Source organism: Hyaloscypha bicolor, assembly GCF_002865645.1.
Source record: "Hyaloscypha bicolor E unplaced genomic scaffold K444scaffold_53, whole genome shotgun sequence".
NCBI lineage: Eukaryota > Fungi > Ascomycota > Leotiomycetes > Helotiales > Hyaloscyphaceae > Hyaloscypha > Hyaloscypha bicolor.
The window spans coordinates 1,890,027-1,911,616 of NW_020194555.1; the positions used below are offsets into that span (position 1 = coordinate 1,890,027).

Genomic DNA, 21,590 nt, shown 5'->3' on the forward strand with positions numbered 1-21,590 from the left:
AGAGACATAACGGGTGCTAGGGGATAGATTAGTGGGGTTAAGTGCTATGAATACGGGGGTAATGGAAAGTTAATTAGAATTAATAATGAGTAATAGGTCACTAATAATAACTAGTAACTTGTATATTACTTTAAATACAGATATTATCTGCCTTAAGTATAACTTGGCAGAAGACGTATACTTGTTACTACCGAGAGCCACATATTAGTATATCCTGGGAAATATCTACACCCCGCAATTAATCTGTATCGTATGGTAGATTTAACCGTACGGTGCTTATTTCTTGGTACAGTAATAACTCAACCATGAGAACGGTTTTAGCGAACCCGGGAAGGTTTAATAAGGGACTTGTTTTGCTATATATCGCAAAAGGCAAAAGAGGCTTGCGGCCGAAATCGTTCCGAAGCTCTCACGTGATAATCTCCTACTTTCAGCTACCTCCAGTATTGGAACTGCTCTAATTCTGATACCCTGGTTCGAGCTTTTTTTGGGCTTCTTATTTGATTTGATTTTGCTCTACTTTAGTAGTCTGTGCCTTCTGGGCTCCACTTTTCGCCTTACTAAGGCGTAAAACGGCTGCACGCCCCTTTTTGCCCTTTGCGATATATAACAAAAACTTGGCTCTGCCTAATAATATTCTTCTATATCATATACCGCAAGGCGCTCACTCGAGGTCATACTAGCCCAAGCATTCGGGCAGCATTGCGACATGCAATAAAATATGTCTCTCACATCAGGTTATTATTAATTACATGTATTATGGCCATATATGAGTAGAATTTCCGAGCCTAGCTCTGGATTAAATGAAACCTGTACAGAGAACTAAAGAAAAACCTTCTCCCGAAATAGAAGTTTCCTCTGCCTATTCTATATCCTCGTGGTTTCTCTCTTCTTTATTCTATCTTTGCCCTTTGAAGTTTATAGCCAGGGAATTATCTCCTGCGAGTCCGAGATATTTAATATGCTCTAGTTTATAAGGGACTAGATCCTTAATAACTGGCTTTTATCTTTTATTAATAGCCCTAAGCTATATTATTAAAACTATCCTCGCTAATATTACTAGAGCTTTAATATTCTCAATATTATTAAAAGAGCCATTCTTGAATAGTACTATAAATAACGTAATGAATTCTCTATCTAGACTCAAATTAAGGCATTTGATTTTAGATATTAGTGCCTTCTCTCGCCGCCCAAGCGATAGTAATAGCAAACGGCGTCTCCTTCCGCTCAAACCATAATAATACCTATAAGTAGACCTGATATATAAGTAGCTAGTTATCTATATAAAGACCTGCTTCCTATTTGGTTTAAAGTGCCATGCAAATACCCTACTATCCGTTATATCTAATTATACTAGCGAGCTTAGTTAAGTAAGAGTTAGGGGCTATAGTAATATAAGTATTAATTTAATATTTATTAGAATATGTTCTGTAATAAGGAAAAGCCATATGCCTAAGGGCATGCTTAGAATTTTATTTTCCTAATCTATAGTTATTTAAATAATTATTAATTCTTTTTATATTTTTAATAATTACGAGTAGAAGATTACTTCCTCTACTAGTAAAAGATCTTAAGGACTCCTATCTTGAACTCCTAACTTAATATTATTAGAAGTAAGTTTGAGCTCTAGTTTCTAGAGGCTAGGAAGAAGTTCCGGCGAGTTTATTATACTATTTTGAATTCTATAGTTAATATAATAATAAGTTAAGGAGTTAAGGGATTATTAATAGTTAGGAAGGCTATCTCGAGTATATAACTAATTTTTTCTAAGTATTAGTAAAATTTGAAACGAAAATAAGAGATATTAAAATATATCTTTTATTTGGGCTTTATTTTACTAGATATTCCCGCTATAGAGGGTCTCTAGCTCCTGCAAGTACTTCCCGCGGATCTAATAGTCTGCCACATAGTATACCTAGCTAGCCAGGCTATATTTGGAGCTATTAATAATAGGACTTAGTAAAAGATAAAGATTTCCTAATCTAGATATAAAAATTATGAGTTATATAGTACTTGGTTCTTAATTAATAGTTCTATAGTATAAAGGAAATATTATACTAAATGCCTAAGATACTTTATAATATTTCTCTATAAGTATGGCTTTTAATATTAATATAATTCTTTATTTTAATAAAGTAGATTATATAAGGCATAAGGTAAGGCAGGCATGCTAATAATAAATAATATATTTAGTACGATTTAAAATTAGAATCCCCTATTTTGCTTTTAGATTACTTTTATAAACTAATTAGATAATAGCTATAAGGCAGAAAATTAGTATTTTGAGCTTAACTTTATAGATACTAATAATAAATATTTAAAGGTATAAGTTCGCGGGCTCTATTATTATATTACTTAATTTATATTATTTTTGCTATTATAAGGCAAGAGTTCTATAGCTATTAATAATATACTTATTAATATACAGGCGCTATAATTAAGGGTAGTTTAACTTGTATTTATAAGCTATATTTCACTTATAACTAGTACTAGTACATAGCATAATAAATAATAACTAACTAAAAGACTTTGGATTATTAGTAATATTAGGGAGAATAAAGGTAATATTTATTACATGTTATAGAAAACGGCGGGCGCATAAAGAGGTATAACCTATTAGATAGAATTATTAATACCTAAAGAATCACGGATCTTAATCCTAATCCCTATATAAAGCAGGGCATTATTTATATAGGAGGAATAGGGGTGGCTTAATTACCCTAGACGAGGTAGTCTAATAGTATTGCCGTTTTTTTTTTCTATAACATATAATAAAAAATAGCCTTTATTATATAATCTCACCTAATTAATTATCTGATCTGAAAATATAATATATAATAATATTCTATACCTAGTAGTTAAATAAAGAATTCCGTGTATAAATAATTAGAAAGAGAGTCCGGAACCCAGATACTAAACGTAATATCTATAGAATTTTATATGGAAATGTTTTTAATTTCTGATTTTTATTATATATTATAATATTTCGGAGAAAATTCTTCTAGCGGATCTTCTTATAAACCTTATAGATAGACGAAATTTGGCTTTAAGATATGCTTTTCCCGTTTAAACTAATTAGAAAAGGCTTATAAATATTACTAGGTTATAGCTCTTCTAATTAATATTGCCTTTATTCTTGGAGGCATTTCTTAATTCTTGTAATAGAATTATGAAGCCTTTTTTAGTAAGGAGAGATTAAACTATCTCGCGATTCTATATTTAGAATTCTTTGGGAATTCCCTAATAATATTCAAATTCAGAGAGTAAAAGACAAGAGAAAATAAGACTTTCTTACAGGTGAGCGGTTATAAAAACCCTGAAAATGTACTAACTAGAATAAAAAATTTACTTTACTAGCGGGATCTATTTCTTTAATCTAATAAAGATTATATATTAGTAACTCTAGTAATAACTTCTTTTCCCGAGTACTTTATAACATTACTTTTATAAAGGTTTAAAGATTTGCAGGAAAACGTTTCACGGAAGAATAGAATAAAGACGGGAATTACCCTATTAGCGTAATTACTAAATAGATCCATATATATTATTATTAGTATTACTAGGACTACTAAAACGGATTCACTATATATATTAGTTAGTACGATTACTAAACTAATCTATTATATATCTTTATTAGCCCTTAGTAAAGAAAGAATAGCTAGCTATTAACCTTAGCTACTCTTATATTTTCTATAAGTTAACTTTATTACTAAGGTCCTTTATATAAAGCCTCTCTTTATATAGCCTAATGCCTCTTTATAAACCAAGCTACCTTAATTCCTATCTCTTTTATCCGGTTTAATTTATTTAATATTATAGCTATATCTTGAGTACTTTAGAATATTATCTTTACTAAAGGTAATTAGTACACATAAGTATTAATTTAATTCTCTTGTGTATTATCTTACCTTATTCCGTTTATACGGAAATATGAAATAGGGCAGTTAGGAATAGGTAGTATTAGAATAGATATAGGGAACTTTAGATATTTAAGAAATAACTAAGTACTATATAATCTATTTCTATAAAATAATTAAGGCTTTTATGAAATGAAGTTCTTCTCTTAGTAAAAAACTCTAAACTTGTTATAGAGTTTTAATTACTTACTATTCGTATTCCTACTAAAGTATATAGAAGGTTCTAGAAGATCTTTATAAGTAATATGTTGCCTTTTAATTCTATTACTATTATTATTACTTCTCTTAATATTACTATTACTTTTCTTCCTATCTCTTATAATATGGCCTCTATAATAGATAATGCGGCTTTATAGGCCGCGCGATTTATGAAGTAGACGTAAAGCATGTTTCGCGCTATACTTATAGAGAATAGTATTACTAATACTAATAATACTATATTATAGCAGGAAATAGTTATGTTTTTTAAACTTAGTAAGTAGTATTTATGGGTAATTAGGTTCGAATTAACTATATCTAGCCTATTTATATTAAATTAAACTAGGCTGCCCTAGTAACTTTACTAATTACCTACTAAGTATTAATAATAATAATAATAGTAGTAAAGATATTAATAATACTATTATGAAATCTATTATTTCTTTATTATTATAATCTCTCGTATTATTACCTCTAATATCTTATTATTTGTTATTATTTTCTTTTTTCTTTACTTTAATCTCTCTACTAACTTTTTTGTTTTTATTTCCTTTTCCTTTTTTAATATGGTTTCGAATTTCATTATAGTAAATAAATCCTAATAAATCTAATAATATTATAAGTTATGCCGGAATAGATAGACTAAATAAACGGAAGCATAAATAAAGATTATTTAAAGTATAGTTAGAGAACTCGAGATATAAGTCGCTATTAATTATTTTCTTAATTAAGGGCTTAGGCTTGGTTATTTTTATAGACAAGTCTTAATAACTAGTCGAAATTTTAGTATAAAGATCTCTCTTATAATTACTAGATATGGCTATAGAGGGCCGCGTAGTACTAGAAGACAAGAGTCCTATTATATTAATACTTAATATTATGAATGCCTTAAATATTCCAGGTTTAATTTCTCAAATAACTTACTTTTTAGAAGGAAGTATATTAGAAATATTATAATCTAAAAATATAGTAGATATTATAATATTTATATTACTAAAGGTAATAAAGATATATATTTAGGTTAGTAGGTTTGGCCTCTAAAATATAAATATAGAAACTATAATAAATATGGCCAAAATCCAAAGATATATGAAATAAAACCTTATAATAAAATCTTTTAAAATTATAATTAAAAAAATTATAAAGTCAAGAGCAGGTTATATAGATATTAGCCTTTAAAAAGCGTGGGAGGAAGCCTTTTATTAGGATATTATTAAGAGATATACTAAGACTATTAACTTATTATTACTTATAGCTAGTAAAGAACCTACTAGCGAATATATATTATAGGAGAAGGCTATAGTAGCTGAATTTATTACTCTAGTTAGTATTAGAACTTGTAATAAAAACTAGTAAAGATACTAACTATAGTAAAAGGATTTATATAATATAAAGAATACTAATATAGTAACTATCCTATTTTATTAAAATACTAAATTTAATAAGTATTATAAGTTTTTCCCTAGAAGGAAGTACTTTCTAAGAGAACTAATAAATATTATTATGTCCTGGAAAAAAGTATATTCTGGCTATATTAGATAAATTAAACTCCGAGCGCTCGAGTAGGCTAAAGGTAACTTCTTAGGTAGGCTAGACCTATTATATTATATCTATTACTAAGATATTAAGTATACTAGAATTAGCTTGGGATAATAGATCTAATACGTAATACTCTAATAAAGAAGAAGTATTATATAAGCTTATAAGTAGTTATATAGCTACCTTAACCGAGAGTAATCCGAAACGGCTTATAGAAGATGCTTATATAGAATCGGGAACAAATAAATTATTCTTTATATTACTTTAACCTGGCGCTAATAAGCTGGTTAATGTCTTTCTTATTATTCCCGTATTCCCAGGTAACTTATTAGGTATTTTCTCTGGTAAGATTTGATTCTCGGAGTACTATAATATTGCGCAAGCCTTTAAGGGACCTATACTAAATCTTTGGTTAGACTATTTATAAGTCACGGGAATCCTAAACCAGATACAGGTTATTTACTCCGGCGGTATGGCAAATGTGTGCTTAAAATGGGAAGGTATTAATAAAAATATAGAGGCTAGTTCCTATAAATCCTAGAGGGTTCTAGTCTTGGTTATTCGGAAAATTATGCCTTTTAAGCCGCTTATTCGTGCGGCTCCTTTAGAGAAATAGTTTGCACTTTACTAATTAATTGACTATGCGAGGAGGGGCTTCTTGGAAAAGCCTCTCTGATCGCATAACTAGCACAGCTTAGTATTATATCCGAGATAATACAAATTTTATTCACTTGCCCTATTTGTATCAATTTTTAACATATTCCTTCAAGCTCGCTAATTACTACTAACCTTACTAACGGTAAGACAGAGCAGAGAGGATATAAACCGGAAATAGCTTATTTAGGGGCTCAAGGAGGTCAGAATTCATTTCAGGAAATGTAAGGTGTAATAACTTCCCCCGTAGCAAATTTGGAAAGTTGATATTAAGACTAATTGGGGCTATATTTTAATTTGTAATTGCATGCTCTCTATATAGTGCTCCGGAAAAGGTGACCGAGATAGGGTTCCTCCATTAACATATAATATATTTGATTTGCGTTACTCTAGGAGGATATCCTCTGGATATAGCCCGAACTCAGAAAGTTCGCCTTTCATCAACCCATGCAAGTAACACTCGCCGATTAACTAGTACCGATACCTTAACCCTTGCCGCACGACAAATGGCGCCCTTGCGCCTTGGATAAAGCAGATGGAATTAGATGGCTTTGCCTGGTCTGGTACCAGCCCAATATAACCGCTACTAGAGATAAAGAGATGATTTGCTACTCGGTTGAACTGAGTGTGATAATTGTATCGAAGTATATCTGTATTCTCGGTTATTATTTGCGTAGGTAAGGCAGGTCGAGCTCCACTCAGAACTGCTACAGATTCTGGGCTAATTTGTAATAATTTGTCAATTCTCTGCTTTGTAGTATCTATCGCATTTTGAGCTGGCAGGATACCCTTATTCTTAAAAAGCTTATCGTACCACGTATGACATTGCCACACTTTATTGTAGCCCATGTTTAGTTTCCTTTCGCCATAAATAAACTTCATGGCCATAGAGTATGCGATGAATTGGCGAAAGGAGTCCTGGGCTTCATAAGTGGCAGGATCGCGGAGGTTGTAGTAATCTGCGATGAGTGCTCGCCAGAGAACTTCTGTTTGACGGCTTGGATAAGGCCATGGTAGCTTTTGAACAATCCGATACCAAGAATTGATCACGCAAAACTCTGTCTAATTAATTGCAATTTTATTAATTTGACAAAATATGATTCCTTTGACGCGGAGTAATCCCGAGGCAACGAAAACTTGTGCTACAGGGTCACTTCAGCTCCACCTCGGAGTAGGATATAGGAGCTGTTATCTTACCTCGATTATACGGTGCACCCTCCTTGCAAAGGAACCTGGTTGCATTGAAACTTCTATGGTTAAGCAAGCTTCCCTTGTCTTTAGTGTTATAATCGGGAACCCAAGAAGGAAGCTTAGTATTCAGAAGATCTCTATTCGCCTGTGATAATATAGCCAAATTAAATGATGAGTTAATTATGAAGGTGGTGAATTTAGTATATAACTACTGCGAGTTCAACTGGCACTCTATCAGCCTCGTTAGCTCCACCTTCATGGTGGGCATGACATCCCACATGAACTTCGATGCGAGTGTAAGAGGGGCCAGAATCTTATCTTCTGGCTTCGCAGCTCCTCGCATGCGTGTATAACGTATGAGGCGATTGACTGTCGCGAGCCATATATCTTCTGGAGTTGGTTCGCGATATTGTCTTGACGAGATCGAATCTGATAGGAGCAAACCGAGTTCTTTCCCCTGCCAGTTGCTTCCTATCTATTCCAAGAGTGAAGCTGCTTCCGCAAACCCATTATCTCTTCTATATGGCAGATCTTGCCCAAGGATATATAGGTCTTACACCCATCCGATACTCATGATAAATGCGGCAAAGAGCATTGCTAGATCAAGATCGAACTCCTCGGACCCACAGAATATTCGCTTATTATATGCTAACGACGCTTCTTGCAACGTCCATACTCTCCGGAACTATCTCCGGCAGTAGAATATAAGAATAGACCTCTATTGGCTTTCAGTCAGGGGGTCTAAGTTGTGGCTCGCCAAGAACTTTCGGTCATTGAAGGGTATGTGTTAGTCCTGCCCAAGAGAATACAAGCGGAGTACCCCATACTTATTGAGTAGAGCGATTGCCAGTTCAGATTCGTCATCTCCTTGACCTAGCCAGATGAAAACCTCCTTAGCCTTCGAGTAGATCTCAGCCATTAATCTAATTTGTTGGGTCCTTTTAACTTTATCTGTCTGATCGATATAAATTGCATTGATCTAGAGATATATAAAATATCGTTTTGCTGTGAGTTGTAATAAGGCTTTAAATAAGTTCCTCCTAATCTCTACTCGCGTTTCGCCATAAATAATAGTTGGTGGGTTTCCGTTAGATGTTGATTTGGATTGGTCCTCCTTTTCGTTATAAGGATGCCCCCAGGTATAGGAAAGAGCATAGTAAGAAGAGTCTCGTTGCTCAAAATCCAAAGAGCAGATTGAAAGTGAAACATATATTTCGTCCTCGGTGCTGGTTTCAAGAAGTTTGAGAAGTCGGTATTGATTTGCTTGAAGAGGCTTATTCTCATAAGTAAATGATAAGCTGATATCGATATTGATCTTGCCCGAACCACTGGCAGTGCTAGTCATGATTTTTGGAACAGAGAAAGACTCGAGAAGTAGCCTTGGTGGACAATACGCGACAGTCCTCCCCAAAAAGGTCCTGCTTTTTTGTCGAAGTAGCCTGATATTCTGCGCGGTTAGTTATAAGGCTGGCGCCTTCCACCGTTCCTGATTTGCCCTACTTATATAGCCACGTGATGCATTACAGTACGGTGGGTAAGTATTTATGGGGGGGGGGATAGCAGAGCCAAACTCGTCGGTCCGATTCTGATCAAAAATTGCTACACGTGACAACGGCACCTCGCTCCGGCGCTAAGGTGAGACGCTGCCCACCAAACATGCTTCTCTCCTCTAATATTGCCAACTTAGGTTTTCCATGCTCTTTATTATTGACTCTCTACCACATATTACTTCATCTATACTAGTACTTGCCATATCAGCTTCGCATCTCTGTTAATCGAGCATCTCATCATCCACTAATTATAAGGTCCTACTATCCTCTACGAGTTGGCCGTCTCGCAAATGAAGTTTAAAATATTATAAAGTTAGGATAAGATGATATGGAATAGGAAGAAGCGCCAGCTTGAGGATTTGCGAAGATATAAGCAAGGGATGAGAAATCATATGAGCTTATAGCACGTTTAGGTGGTTATATTTATCTTACTAATCACGATTCCAAAGCAGGGCGAAAAATTAAGAGTCTAGTTCAAGCAATATCTTATCAACTAAAACCGTCGTCAGCTCTCGCTAAGCGACTTGAATCCTTCCAGAATACATACTGCGACAGCATACGCTCACACGTACTATGCCCTAGCGGCGTGCCTTTTCGTGCAATCTACACTGGAAGGACGCCAAAGCCTCGGTCGAGGGTTCGACTCCGCTATCACAAGGTGCCCTGGCCGTCTTCCAAGGACTTGGGCTCAACTCAAGGCAGATTACGCACCATATATAATATATTAACGACGATACAGCCCACTTCATCATCCATAAGTGATACCTCCGTACAGATGGAATGGGAAGCTAGGAAGTCTGGTCAAGAAGGAAGCCTGTGGACCTATTCGACAACATCCACTTCCTCATGGAATCGAAACAAGATTCAAAAGCTCGCAAGACTTGGTGATCGCAGAACGACGATACGTGAGCTTTAATGGGTGCGCTGCAGGGAAACGGGCTTTCGTCCAAGTTTGAGGATTACGCCACTTCTTCCTAGATGCTGTCAGTCGCTGCCCGCACGCATCAGCCATGGTCCATTGTCAAATCCGAGGGCGTTTGATGCAATGAGCGCTGCATGCTGTCACCGGCAAGGGGGTTCCTGATCGAGAAACCGACGGTGCAGGCCTCAGAAGGAGTTCCCTCAACCCCCGAGTCTGCTATACCCGAAGAGCATGCCCCACAGCTGAATAATAGCATGGCTATTATTGACAGCCATCTGCCAGCTAGGAGCCCAGTCTGTACGATGGAGGAGAACCCACAGCATGCGTCACCAGCTCCGGAGACCTCCCCAACTTATGAAAGAGCTTGTCCTGCTGTCTCTGCTAATGAGCTTGCCGCTCCATCAGAACCTGTAACAGGACCATCAAGCTTCTTCATCGTAGGTTCATTGCCCGAGGCAAATACATAGCGTGAAGGCTTCGATCAAGCCTGCCTCCCTGCCGCCTGCACACACCCAGTGAGTACAGCCGACCCTACCGATAGCACGTTTAGCCCAAAGGCTAGTGGGCATACCCATGAGTCTCAGCAGAATTCACTTAGTATACCAGATTAGCTAGTACTGGCAACCTTAGGTCATTACCATTCTTCGCATGATTCTATAATAAGATTACCCTTCGCATCCTCGCAAACGAACCATATAACGGTTTCTAAAGAGGTAAAAGAGCTATACCTAGAAGGGGATACTATACTAATCATGTCAGGTATTCTGTAGACATACGTAAAGTATCATGAGAAGACGGCCGACTTCCAGAATAGAGATTATTTAGTCACAAAAATACTCAAGGGTATGGGCATAATTATGAAGTCTCCTATAGACGTAATAACCTATTTTAATACTATTAGGCGGGACAGGATCAAACGGGAATTAAAGAAGGAACAAGCAGGTCTCGAAAGTCTCCAGGCAGTTAACCTATAGAAGGAGACTTTTTAATATAACTACGTTATAAAGTTAGCAGAGGCCAATACTCGAGCGTAATCTAGAGATAATCCTGGGTCACCCGCTAACGCTAGTCAGGCAGAGGCCGAGGCTATTAAGGAGCTTATTAATATTATCTCGAAAGGAAGAAGCCCGGAGAATTACCGGAAATACCATCGTTTTTGGAAGTTCCTTCATAACATACGGGTAGAAGGCGGTAGTACTAAGATAGAAGACGCCAAAGCTCGCATGCTAAGAAATAGTTTAGTATATATCCTCTTCTTCCGGACAGGAGGCTTTAATAGACGTTTCTTTAACAAAACCAAGGACTCGCTCCAAATAGTCAGGAAATGGAATCAAGTATACTACCCCTATATAAAGGAAGTATAAATGAGAGTACTCGCTAAGCGGGCTAACGACTTGTCCGGTAATACTAATTTACACCAGAAGATTATTAAGAAGGCATTAAAAGGTTTCTCGGTTAACTAGATAAATGGAACGCAAGCACTAAATAACGAGGAAGAGCAGTCATACCTAGCGAGCTTCGATAACATATTACGGCCGGAAAAGCAGTCATTACAAAATACTGCAGACGTATTTCGAGACGGCATTAATGGTCTATCCAAGCGCAATAATACTATTTATATCTGCCTCGTACCTTACAAAGGTTCACTAAATAGAAAGCGAAAGCTTAATAGGACTCCTGCCTCAAAGATAGTCATGGGCCCGTACCTAGTCATCCCCATATAGCCAGGGGACTTTCTTAGGGTCATATCGGGGCAATTGCGGTATACCCCAGAAGTCGGCCGCTCTAATAGAGCCATCCAAGGACCTGATTCTAAGCTATGGCTTGACTTCTCGGAGATTACTAGTAAGCTTAGCTATATGAGGACGGCCGCGGTAGGAACCGAGGCCAACGTCGCCTTAACATGGAAAAGGTATAACGACTAGCACGGTATGAATTAGCGGATTGAGGTCGTGGCTACTAAAGAGATCTGGCCTTTTAAAGAACTTGTCCGGCCTATTTCTGACCCTTAATAAGCCATTTTTGATAGGCAGCCAAAATTGGAGCTGGGCCACTTTCCGTACCTGGCGACATCAAGCTCGTACATCTTTTTGAAATTACTGCTTCGACGCAAATATTATTTAGACAGTTAATTACAGTAATAGATAAGAATGCAATTTTGAAATGATGTCTATTATCGCTTTGTCTGTATTCTTGAAAAAGTGAAAAAGAAGACTTCATTTGATGAACTTCCAAGACTGGCTCCTGTCCGGCCCGCATAACACCGACGCCGTATGGTGGTCTGGTTGACTGTGGTTCCAATTGTCTTTGAACGCCGAGACTCTTGCGACTCTCGAAGGTTCTCGAGGTCAGCCAGCCAGTTGAATGGCAACGGAGTTGACTGGACATCAATGGAGAGCTAGAGGCCTCTGTCTCTCCTGTTGTCTGAACATGACTCGCGAATGCAGGCTAACGTCGAGTGAGGTCGTCCGGTAGCATTAGGTAGAGCATATATTCTCAAGATATTGTATCTATTTCCTACAAATTTCAATCCGCTTCATGGATTAATTGTCACGTGAGAAATCTAATCAATTGTTGCATATCCGCATCCCGAGCAGGTGGCTCGCAACGTTTGTGGCGTAAGGCTGAGATTATAATATTTTTTCTTTATTCCGCATCGCAAAATCTACAGGACTTCACTGTTCTTCGAATCAATATCTATTAGAATAACTTCAGTGGAGGAGTCGATCCTGTGACAAGAGATTTAGCCAGGGCGATGGTGACGACGATAGAGCTATATTTAGCATATGGAGCCTATTTGGGCCCCTTCTGTCGGATGAGTAAAGTCATGAAGTTATGGTGAGCAGCTAATTTTAGCCACCCAAGCCCAAATAAAGTTTGCTTCTAATAGGCTGGATGGGAGCCAAAACGGATCCTGGTTTGACGTTCGGTGTGAGCCCTGGAGAGTTCTGATCCTGGTTATTCGTAAAATTATGTCCTCTGAACCGCGGGCCGGCTCGATGACTCTGCTTCTGAATTCTGATAGCTAGACTGAGAGGGCATGCTCTCAGTAGGAGAAAAGGGCGGCCGAAATTAGCACGCGAGAACACCAAAAGTCACCCTTTTCTCCGACTGAGAGGCATGGTTTGTCTCGGCAATAGCCGGCAGATTCTGCACAGAATGGGTCATGTGATTGCAGTTGATGGTTCACGGTTCATGGTTCATCCTATAAATAACGCAAATCACGATGATTTTGTAGTTGGTCCCTACCGAATCTCTAACGCCTGAGAGCTCAGTATGCTGCGATTCGTCAAAATCTGCAGAAAAGGGCGTTGATCAACCGCCGTTCCCTAGGCAAGCTATTATTTTCGATGCCAGTGCACGGATCACGTCTTTTTTAGGGGGGTCTGCGCGTGCAAGCACCCACCCACCACCACCTCGAGCGGGGCATTAACCCCGCTATTATCATGGCGAAACTGATTATCCCATGGGGCGAGCTAGTGAACCGGCTCGGGCCGCGATTCGTTGAAGAACGCTGTAAAGCGAGTTGCGTTGATAAGAAAAGGAAGCCCCAGAAAACTAATTAAGGGATGGCTTAACCCTATAGCCTCATGAAAGAGCGAAGGCTTTTATAAATATGGTGGGGTCAACCCCAATGGTTTTGAACCTCTCCTGATCGCACTGTAACCTGTATTATTAACGTCCTAACCACTCGATACAATGGCCACTTTAAGCGTTATGACCATGGATATCGTGCCTAGTGTCCATTGCCCGCTAAACCAGGTGGATATATACCTGTCTTTCACCACGTAAGTCTCTGCCCTCCGCCGAGTATAACTCTAGCTCAGATGCCTGTGCTAAAATCTTGGGACTAGTGCCACGAGCCTCCCTCGCATTGATGCTGACCTAAAGGTGCCCGATGAGGACCGCAAGGCCCTAGTTCGCATGATCGTCGACCACAATATGGTCGGCAAGCTGGCTATCTATCTGCTCCATAGCCACGAACCCCTAAAGCCAGGCGAGGTCAAGCTCGAGAACAAGCTCGAAACTGCCCCCGGCAAGTGAATGCGTCCTGTCCCCGCTACTGAGCTCGACCCCGCTAGCCTCCATGGCCTGGCTTTTAAGATCGAGCTTAAGGGCGGCGAGAATGAAACTCTCTGTCTTATCCCATACGAATTTGCCAAGGGACCGTCGCCCGTCGCTAAAGACGACATAAAAGTCTTAGACTATATAATGGTGCTAGCCAATTACATTATTAAGCGTGGCTTGGCCGACGTCCTCGCGCTCTAATTCGTTGTGCGCGACGACCTTGCTACTATTCCTACCGCCGAGATTGAGGTTGGAGGCCTGGGGACTATCACGCTTCCACAATCCATGTAGAAGATTAAAAGGCTCGTGCCGGTCAGCTGGCCTAACCCTGTTAATCCGACAGCTTATCCCGATAGACCGGGTCCTAGTGAGCATTAGAATGAAGCTACTAAGCCAGACAGTATAAAGACTTATAAGGTCTACGTTGGCAATGCCAAGACTAAGGAGGGAGTCTTAGAGAGTCTGGCTAAGATAGGTATATTTTACTCGGATAAAAGATAGATAGGGAATTAAGGCATTTCAGGATAGTAATTAGGTTAGAATGCCGGATGGGGATGTGTTTTGTAGTATATATAAAGGTCTTCATTTTTTCTCTTACTATTTACTTAGGTATTAGAAATCCAGGTTTCCGATAGTAGTATTAATATCCTCTCTATAGCTCTTTATTTGAGAGAAATAGAGAACTATTAGCTAGTTAAAGAAATATATTAGCTCTGATTTTATCTAGTATATTTACTATTTTCGAAGCTTGATTTACCTTTAGATATTTTAATATAAAACATATATAAAAATTGAGAGGGTTCTAGTAAACTAATAAGGTTAGGCTATTATAGAGAATAATTAATTATAGTTATAAAGGCCAAAGTAAGATAGTAATATAAATAGTAATCTATAATAAAATAAGTCTCTTAAGATATATTCTTAACTTAGTATTCTTTTACTTAATATTATATGTCTGAAGTAAGCTTATTAGCCTAGCTACCTCTATTAAATATTTATCTAAATCAGAAACTTCCCTAATTTCACTATAAAACGTATTCCAGAACTATTACTATAAACGAATATAAGAAAAGTAAAAATACTAATCCGTATTTATTTAAATACCTAGAATAATTTTTAATTCACTAAGTGAGATACTATAAGGAGCGACTTTAATATTGGCCTAATCTATAATACTAGTAATATAACTAGTTACTTTTTTAATATGGAAGTTATTCTCTAAAAAGTTATTATATTAAAGTACTATAAGGAAGTCGGGACGAAAAAGGAGAGAGAGGTTTTCCCTGACTTTATTAATTATTAGGTATAGGCTATTTAGTAACTTAAGAAAGAGCATATTAAGAATAGCTTTATATTTGGCTTATAAGCCAGGTAATACCTCTATAATTAGTCTATTAATTCATACTAAAGCAAAGAACCTTATAATACTATTAGGAATTAAGCTAGCAGGTATATAGTAAAAAAATAATAGGAAATATCTAATATATATTAATTAACCTAGCAAAATCTTAAATGGTTTAATTAAGACACTATTTCGCGTTTAAGGTAAATATCTCTTGCTATACCCGATAGAAAGCTAGCCCGGATATCTAATCCCAAATATAAATATAAAGGGATCTTAAGAGATTATAATATAAATAGTATAATATAAACTTATTATAGACTTATTTAATAAGTCTAAGATATACTATATTAAGTATTAAGGCTCGAAACTAGACTACCTTATAAACCTGGTATCTCTATATAGTATAACTAGTCCCGCCTTAGATTAATATTACGGAAATAAGATCTCCGAGTAGCTCGGTAGTAAGCTTATTATATTACTTTCTCGTAGCAGAAATATTAGAAAAGAAGAAAATAAAGATTTATACTCGGGATAAATAATTATAGCTCTCTAGCTTAGCTATAAATATGGCAACATCTATTATATTAGCTTTAGTAAATTATTAAATAATAAGGTATAATAAATAGTAACGGATTTATAAGGTACTAAGGTACTAAGGTATTAAGGCACTAAAATATTAAGGTACTAAGGAAAAACGCTCTAGAATTTAATATTATTTATGGCATTATATATAAGAATACAAATACTAAACCCAAGTATATATATAAGAAGATTATTATATACGGGTATTATATAATATAACCCCTCGACTAGTATAATACCTGAAAAGCAGTGAATTCCTTTAGTAATAAAGACCAGGAAAATGGACATTATAGTTATAGTATTAGTAGTAGTATTTTTTATAAGTAACTATTTACTAGAGATAGGTTAAGATAAGGCCAGGCGGGTTACAGGCTTTAGAGCCCAAATACTTTAGGCTCGGTAACTATTAAGCAAATCACGGGCATAAAGCCCACTATATAGCTCTATATATAAATTAAGGAAAAAAATAGTAATTAAAAATAGTTAATTTACTACTTTATTTCTAAATTATAATATAATCGGGAGTACCTAAAGAGAAAAGGAGTTCTTTAGCAAGATTCTAGAGAAGAGAAATATATTTGATATTTAAGTTAATTATTTATCTCTAGCTTTATATAACTCTAGTAATTAGTATCTTTCTCGAATAAAAATAATAGCTAAGTTTTCTATATAACTGGCTCTAGTTTAGCCTTACTAATAGGCTTTACTTCATCTGCTCTATACCTGCTATTATTCTATATAGCATTATTCTACTTAACTAGCTCTAGTCCAGCCTTGCTAATAGGCTTTGCTTTATCTACTTTATACCTATTATTATTTTATATAGCAGCCATTTACTCCTGCTTTATAGTACTAATAGATTATCTAATAGATAACCCAGGTCTTTCGTTATCCCGACCTTTTACCTATAAAGTAAGTAATACGAAAGGAAAGTAAAGGAAGAAAGATATACTAGATAATAAATACATAGTATATTATTTACCCATATCTAGTTTAGGTAATTATAAGTTAACTAAAATATATAATAATACTTATAGTACCTTCCTAAACTAGACATTTTTAAATATTAAGAAAAGAAGTCAAATAAACCTATTAATATTAAACTAAACTTAAATATAATAGTAGTATATTTATAAAGGCATATAATATTAATATACTTAGGCTACTTAATAAATTAAAATACTTCTTTACCTCAGATTATTATACTTAAATATCTTATTATACTTAGAGTTTTTTTAGTATACTTAAACTATTTAAGTATACTAAAACTATTTAGCTATACTAAAACTATTTAAATATACTAAAACTATTTAACTATACTAAAACTATTTAATTATACTTTAATTATTCTATTTATATTTAATTGCAATTATAGCTCTTAGCCCCGTAATAATACTCGGTATAATAGAAAAATAGCTACTATTATTATTAGAGGCTTAGCTTAATAATTTAGACAAATGCCTTATTAGAATTAAAACTTTACTTTACCGGGGATTTCTTAATACTTTAGCAAAATAGTATTTATATTTAAAAACCAAGCTCAAGAACTTTTAAAATATTATTATATTATATAAACTTATTATTTTCTTTTAAAAGGCTTTAAAGCAAGATAGAAAAACAATTACTTTCAAAAAATAAACTCTGAAAGGCCTTATTAAAAAAGTAATTCAAGCCTATTATAACTATTTATACGAAAACAATAAGATTAAATACATATTTTATAAATATAAAGGTCTTAATAAACTTCTTATACTTTACCTAAGTACTAGGTTTTAGACTAGCCTTTTTACTAAAATAAATATATTATTATTAAATTTAAAAGAAGATCTTGCAGAGAAGTTCAGAAAAGAAAAGATTTCTTCTGACCTTATTTTAGTATAAGTAAATACTTATAATAAGTTATCTAAAAGTATTTTTTTCTTACTTAATAAACTTTTAATAATTAATATTTCTAGATAAACTTAAGGAAGAAATACTTCCCCGACTTTATTAATATAGCAAGAAAAAAAAGGTTTTATTTAAGCTATTATACTATTCGTAAAAGAAAGAAGGCCAAGCCTATATAAAACATTAAATAAATAATAATATAAATATTAAATTCACGAAAGAATTTTTATAGGATCTCTTATTCCTTATTTTTAGTATTATAAATATAGACCTAGATATAACTTGGGATTAGGTTACTAATCCGAGTTTATTTATAGATAATTTTATATAGTTAATTATATATTCTTATATATAACTAGTACCCTAGAATTCTTTATAAAGTAGATTTGCGAATATTCTTGGGAATAATTATAAACCTTAAGATTATTCTTACTTTTAAAATTATTCTCAAATATAAATAATTTCCTATATAGAAATATAAGTAATAGTACTATTTCTTAGATCTGAGGCACTTCCTTCCAAGTCTAATCCTTATCCTTTTTTCTTATAAATAAATCCTCTATTCTAGTCTTTATACCTATTATTTTAGTATCTAAACCATACTACTATAAATTAGCCCAAAATTCAAGGTAATAATAATAAGGTACTTGAAATATACCTCTTATAAAACCTGCTAATTATAACTTTTCTTACTATACTTTATTACCTTATTAAGCCTTTCCCCGAGCTTTTCCTTATTACTTTTATGAACTATTTAATTACTTGGCCCTATAGTATAAAACCCAGTCAGGTACTCTATAAAGATATTTGCGCTTATTTAATAATAGTCTTATAATAATAAGTAGAGCCATATAAAACATATTACTATTATATACTATTTATAAGGTACTATTATATATAAGTAAGTATTACAAGCTTAATTAAGTAAGGTTTTCCCTTTAATACCTAATTAGAATATAAGAGAAATATTATTATAATAATATAAATATTTTATAAGGCTAAAGTACTTTATTATTAGGTAACTAGTAGCTAACTAGGATTACCGAGGGTATAAGAGATAACTATAATAGAAACTATAAAAACCCTCTTTTTTTAAGGTTACTATTAAGCCACCCTAGCCTTGAGATAATAGTTCCATAACTATACTGCCCTATAACCCTTCTACTAATAAGATAAGGCTAGAAAACCATTTTGGGTTCTAGAAATTAATATAATAATATATAATAAATAAAGCAACTAGTAATCTTAATATAAGCTAGCTTTACTTAACTAAAAAGATTATAATAGCATTTGCATAAATAATAATAATAAGGCCCTAGTTACCTATTTATATATAGTTTAAAACTAATAGTAACTAGCTTGGTTCTTATTTAAATAGAAGCCATTAATACTAATTTGCTTCTCGAATCTTTTACTATTTCTAAGACCCGAGTTACTTAATTAAGGTATAGAGTAAATAAGACCCGGGTTACTTAACTAAAGTATAAAGTATATTATACTCTCTTATTTTTCTAATTAATTTAATAAGTCGTAAATAAAACAAGGTACTCGAGAATATATTCTGGCTTAAGAATAGTAGCCTACTTATATCTTATAGGCTCGAGCCTAATTATAAAGATCTTGGCCCTATATTAGGAATAATTATTAAGATAAGAAAAAGGTAAAGGAAGTAAAGCTCCTAATAACTAGCCATATTCTTAATAGCTTATATATAAAAGAACTATAGAGCCTTACACGTATTAATATTATATAATACAATTACCGTATTAATAAAAAATCTAAGGTAATAAGCTTAATTAGTACGATTTGAGCCATATCTAATCTAAAATAGCTTTAAGGAAAGATATTTATTAGAAGGCTAAAAAAAAACAGAGATATAAATATACGGGATATATATAAAAAATAAGAAAGTATATAAGGGCCAGGCCTATAAACTTATAGCTTTAAGACCGCTCCCTAACTTAAGATTACCGGGCTTAAAAAGGCTAAGACTATTTAATTATATAGATTATAAGATAGATACTATATAAGATATTTTATAACTTAAAGGCTACTTCCTCTTACTTTTTACTTAGTTAGTATTTATATTACCCTCTTTTAAATCCTATTACTTTACTTTTAAATAAATAGTTTCATGTATTCTTAAGGGCCGCCATAATACCTTTCCCTAATATTTAATACCTTAATTTTTATTCTAACTCTCCTCTAATTTAATATTATAAGATACTTATATTAATTAGATATAATTCATTATATAAAGAATTATCCCAGGCCTACTTAAATAGTTTTAGTATACTTAAATAATTTTAGTATACCTAAATAGTTTTAGCTCACTTAAATAGTTTTATTATACTTAAATAGTTTAAGTAAGACTTAAATAGTTCAAGTTAATAGCATTAATTAACTCAAAGCAGAAATTCAAAATAAGTATTATAATATCCGTAATAATAAGTTCCATTTTTTAATATTTTGGCTATTTAAAATACTTTAACTAATATAGTAATAGCCTTTCTAGTCTTAGTTTAAAGCCCGATTATTAAAGGTCCTTATGACTTCTTTAATTAAGACAGGAAATTTAATAAATAAAGGCATATATTAATTATATATATAAAGAGTAATTATAAAATAAGATAGCTTATAATTCATTTATTTACTTCTCTTAAATTATTTGCGAATTACTAATCTTCTTATTAATAGGGCGTGTTCCCTATAACTATTTACTAATATAAGGTATTATTTAGCTATTATTAAATAGCTATACTTTAAGTAGCCGCTTTCTCAAATCCTTATTATTTTATTAATTAGATATTAATTAAGTTATTCTCAATATATCCTTCTTACTTATTTATAATTATAAGTAAAATCGCTTTACTATAAGAAAAAGTAGTAGAACTACTAAAAACCTTAACTAGCTAAGATAAAATTCTCCTTATTTTGAGATTTATTCCCTTAAATTATAGTACTATTATTAAGCTAATATCTAAATAATAGAGGCCCATACTTAATACTTAATTAAACTTCCTTTATAGAAGTAGAACCCGGCCTTAATACTATAATTCTAATAAGTACGCAACTACGAAAATTATAGACAGGGCCTATTAAAGACACCTTTTACCTACTAGTTCTTCTTAGAATAGGAACTAGCTTTTTTTATTAATAAAGTCTTCTATAGATATTATTATAATTACCAAAAGATTTAACCTTAATATTTATATAGTACTTTATTAGATTTCATATAAGTACTAGGTATCTTAGGTATTTAACTTAAAAGATAATTTGGCTTTGAATTTTCTTAATATAATAGAAAGTTTTAATACTTATTATATTTAATATATTTAAAATCTCGAAATTCTTAGAAAAGAAATAAAAAAATGGAATCTACTTATAAAGGCAAGTTTACTTAATAGTATAAGGCTAGTTAGTTATTAATCTTATAATAAGAACTATAATATTAATATCCTTTATTATTCTAGGTAATCTTTACTTATAGGGCCCCTAGCGACTTATTTAAGCTACTTAATACTATTAATTTCTTAATAAATCTAGCTAAATAAGTCGCGAAATAATCTCGTAATATAATACAAATACTTAAACGGTTTTTAATTCTAGCTATATGCTTCTAATACGCGATTATAACTAGTTATTACTACTTAATCTTAGCCTAATTTGCCCTTTAAGACAGTATTAAATAGTATAATATAAAGAATTTAGTAAAGCAAATTACAAATAATATATAT

The 21,590-nt window shown here is 33.5% G+C and overlaps 4 protein-coding genes across 4 annotated transcripts; 2 read left to right on the forward strand and 2 right to left on the reverse strand.

The window, feature by feature from the left end:
* Nucleotides 1-8,260: 8,260 nt before the first annotated feature.
* K444DRAFT_717329 (uncharacterized protein) lies at nt 8,261-8,847 on the reverse strand (the record flags this gene model as incomplete). Its single annotated transcript, XM_024888402.1, has 1 exon — nt 8,261-8,847. One exon carries the CDS (start codon nt 8,842-8,844, stop codon nt 8,479-8,481), a length of 366 nt encoding a protein of 121 aa, XP_024739458.1. The 3' UTR covers nt 8,261-8,478.
* On the reverse strand, nt 8,287-8,478 carry K444DRAFT_524226 (uncharacterized protein; the record flags this gene model as incomplete). Its single annotated transcript, XM_024874342.1, has 1 exon — nt 8,287-8,478. A coding segment is annotated over one exon (192 nt), but the record flags the coding sequence as incomplete, so codon positions are not given.
* An 899-nt stretch (nt 8,848-9,746) lies between the features above and the next one.
* K444DRAFT_610603 (uncharacterized protein) lies at nt 9,747-10,681 on the forward strand. Its single transcript, XM_024879780.1, has one exon. The coding sequence runs from the start codon at nt 10,106-10,108 to the stop codon at nt 10,436-10,438; it is 333 nt and encodes a 110-aa protein (XP_024739460.1). The 5' UTR covers nt 9,747-10,105; the 3' UTR covers nt 10,439-10,681.
* A 2,989-nt stretch (nt 10,682-13,670) lies between these two features.
* On the forward strand, nt 13,671-14,240 carry K444DRAFT_627476 (uncharacterized protein; the record flags this gene model as incomplete). The annotated part of the gene is made up of 3 exons (XM_024882802.1): nt 13,671-13,759; nt 13,826-14,011; nt 14,054-14,240. The coding sequence occupies 3 exons, from the start codon at nt 13,671-13,673 to the stop codon at nt 14,238-14,240; spliced, it is 462 nt and encodes a 153-aa protein (XP_024739461.1).
* Between the last annotated feature and the right edge of the window lie 7,350 nt (nt 14,241-21,590).